The sequence below is a fragment of the Gopherus flavomarginatus genome, chromosome 1 (assembly GCF_025201925.1).
Source record: "Gopherus flavomarginatus isolate rGopFla2 chromosome 1, rGopFla2.mat.asm, whole genome shotgun sequence".
Classification (NCBI taxonomy): Eukaryota; Metazoa; Chordata; order Testudines; family Testudinidae; genus Gopherus; species Gopherus flavomarginatus.
In genome coordinates this window covers 374,601,211-374,603,995 of record NC_066617.1, presented here as the reverse complement: position 1 = coordinate 374,603,995, position 2,785 = coordinate 374,601,211, and the positions used below count along the sequence as shown (strand labels likewise).

The 2,785-nt window shown below is 48.2% G+C and overlaps 1 protein-coding gene across 1 annotated transcript; it reads left to right on the top strand.

The window, feature by feature from the left end:
• Positions 1-621: 621 nt before the first annotated feature.
• On the top strand, positions 622-1,587 carry LOC127044492 (olfactory receptor 52B2-like). The gene has a single exon (XM_050939468.1). The coding sequence runs from the start codon at positions 622-624 to the stop codon at positions 1,585-1,587; it is 966 nt and encodes a 321-aa protein (XP_050795425.1).
• Positions 1,588-2,785: the final 1,198 nt, after the last annotated feature.

Below are 2,785 nucleotides of genomic sequence, written 5' to 3'. Positions count from 1 at the left end.
TCTGATCAGGTGTTTCAGGTTCATTACTTGATAACCATCTACAAGTAAAAGAGACATTAACCCTTAACTATCTGTTTATGACACCATCACGTTGTACATCTCTATCCATCACACTCTCATCCTGACCATATCCTTAGGATGGGTCACCATGTTCCTCTTATCTTTAGGGAATGTGCTGATATCGAGGTGTTCTGGTATCACCCTTCTGGAATGTGTTTACGTGAGTGCTCTGTGCCCAGCACCTCTTAGAAATGTGTGGTTTTCAAATATCAGCCCTGTGCTTGCCAGATTCTGTGAGCAGGGCCTGTCTCTAGCTCACAGCCTAATTTTGCTTTATACCAAGGCTTTAATTATTTTAGCCCAGGCCTCACACCTCATACTAGACCTCTGACACAAGGGCTTATGCCTCAGGCTCTCTTCCTTCTGCAGTTCCGCAGCACAAACGTGTTTCTGGATTTACGGTCCCACATGACAGGCAGCTGTCACACAGTGAAGTTTTTGATGGTACCTCTGATTCTTTCAACAAACGCAGTCCAGTCCTAGCTGACACTGGAGTTCTCACTGATTTTCTCTTTTGCTGTTAGTTACAGGAAACTGAATAGAAGATCCAAGTGAAGGTACATGATGACAGCTGACAATCACACTGGTTTTTACCCTGTAACTTACATCCTGATCGGTATCCCGGGTACGGAGGAGTCTCATTTCTGGATGGCCATCCCGTTCTGTCTGATGTACGTTGTGACACTTTTTGGAAACTCTCTCCTACTATTCATCATACTAACAGAACGAAGCCTCCATGAGCCCATGTATCTATTCGTGTCCATGCTGGCTGCTGGTGATCTGCTGTTATCTACCACTACGGTGCCCAAGATGCTGGCTCTATTCTGGTTTAGAGCGGGGGAAATTTCTTTTGCTGCCTGCCTGACCCAGATGTTCTTCATCCATGTCAGTTTTCTGGCCGAGTCGGCCATCCTGCTGGCCATGGCGTTTGATCGATACATTGCCATCTGCGACCCCCTGAGATACACCATCATACTAACCAAGTCTGTGATCGGGAAGATGGGGCTGGCAATTGTAACAAGAAGTTTCTGTTTCATTTTCCCTCTCATCTTTCTCGTGAAGCAGCTGAAGTTCTGCAGAACCAACCTCCTGCCTCACACCTATTGTAACTACATGGTCATAGCCCGGCTGGCCTGTGAAGACATCACAGTCAGCCTCTGGTATGGCGTAGCCATGGCTATTTTAGTAATTGGTTCAGATATTGTGCTCATTGCTGTATCATATGGGTTGATCCTCAGGGCCGTTTTCCTGCTCCCCTCCAAGGAAGCCCGGCTCAAGGCTCTCCGCACCTGCGGCTCCCATGTCGGTGTCATACTGATGTTCTACATCCCATCTGTTTTCTTCTATTATGCACATCTATTTGGGCACATCATCCCAGGTTATATTCTCATCCTACTGGCCAACCTCTATGTGCTCATTCCCCCCATGTTAAACCCCATCGTTTATGGGGTGACAACAAAAGAGATTCTGAAACGGGTGATCAATGTGTTTCATCGGTGGTGCAGGAGAAGTTCCCTGCTGAGCTAAATCAGGACACAGAAAATGCTCTGGGACTTGGAAATTAAACCCAAGTTTTCATTGGAACTATAGGGATGTGTTTATTATGTATTTCCAGTGCGTAAGGTCGAAAGCTGGTCTCTCTCGTCTACAGAATTTGGGTCCAATGAAAGCTATTTCCTCTCCCAGTTTGTCTCTCTAATATCCTGGGACACACATGGCTGCAACAGCACAGCGCCCTGCCACAGAAAACAGCCTGATGGAGTGAGTCTTGTTCTAGGTTGAAGGGAAACAATGAAAGAATGCACAAAGGTAAAATTACTTTGTGACAGAGCATGGTGTGTGCTCCTCTGTGACAAGCTGTATCCGAGTTGCATTCTTAATGGCCAAGGAGAGCAGCAACCAAGGGTGACGTGCCATACAGTCATGGGAAGTGCCCTGTGCTGCACATTGGGAGATGGGAGCTCTAGTGTTCATTCTGGCACTGACCTGCTGTGTCACCTTGGGAGATTTTCTTTCCTCCTCAGTTTCCTCATTGGCAAAGTGAGCACACTTTGGGGCCAGCATGGAAGTCAGGAACAGATCTCCTCAGGGAGACAGGGCAGGGATTTCATGGTTCTCCTCTGCACAGCCCAGAACCCTTGGCAGAGGTGGCTTTGACTGTGTCATCATGGGACTCCTTTATCTGGAGATCCACCCTAAGAGGACATGGCTCAGGCAGCAAAAACCCCCCTATACCACCCCATGGCAAGCATGGTGATTCAGTGTTTAAGCAGGCCCTAGAATTTCAACTCGTCACCCCTATATTCAGCCCAATAACTTGTGTTTGGTTAAGGCACAACCCACAAAGATATCAGAACGCCTGAATCCTTCTCAGGGTCACAGCTTTGCTCGCCTCAGTCCCCCATTCTGTAGCCAAGGCCTGCGTCCCATGGACCTTGTATTTTGCTGCCTTATGGATCATTTCGCGTGGATGGGTCCAGCTTACCCAGGCTGATTTCACGCTCTTCCCCACACAGATGGCTCTGTGGGACTGACCGAGTGGGAGAGAGGTCAGGAGGTGCTGTGGCCTAGTGCACTGGGTGAGGGACTTATTTGCATGTGCTCTCTGGTGCACCGACCATGGGAGACAGAGAGAGGAAAATCTTGTGTGTGTGAGTAGCTGTGTCTTACCCCCTCCTAGTGGAAAGTTTTGCCACTGAGGGTAATGTGATGAGTCTTGTGTAAC

Coding starts and splice junctions, on each gene's coding strand:
- LOC127044492 (XM_050939468.1), top strand. CDS start 622: ATGATGACAGCTGACAATCACACTGGTTTTTACCCTGTAACTTACATC.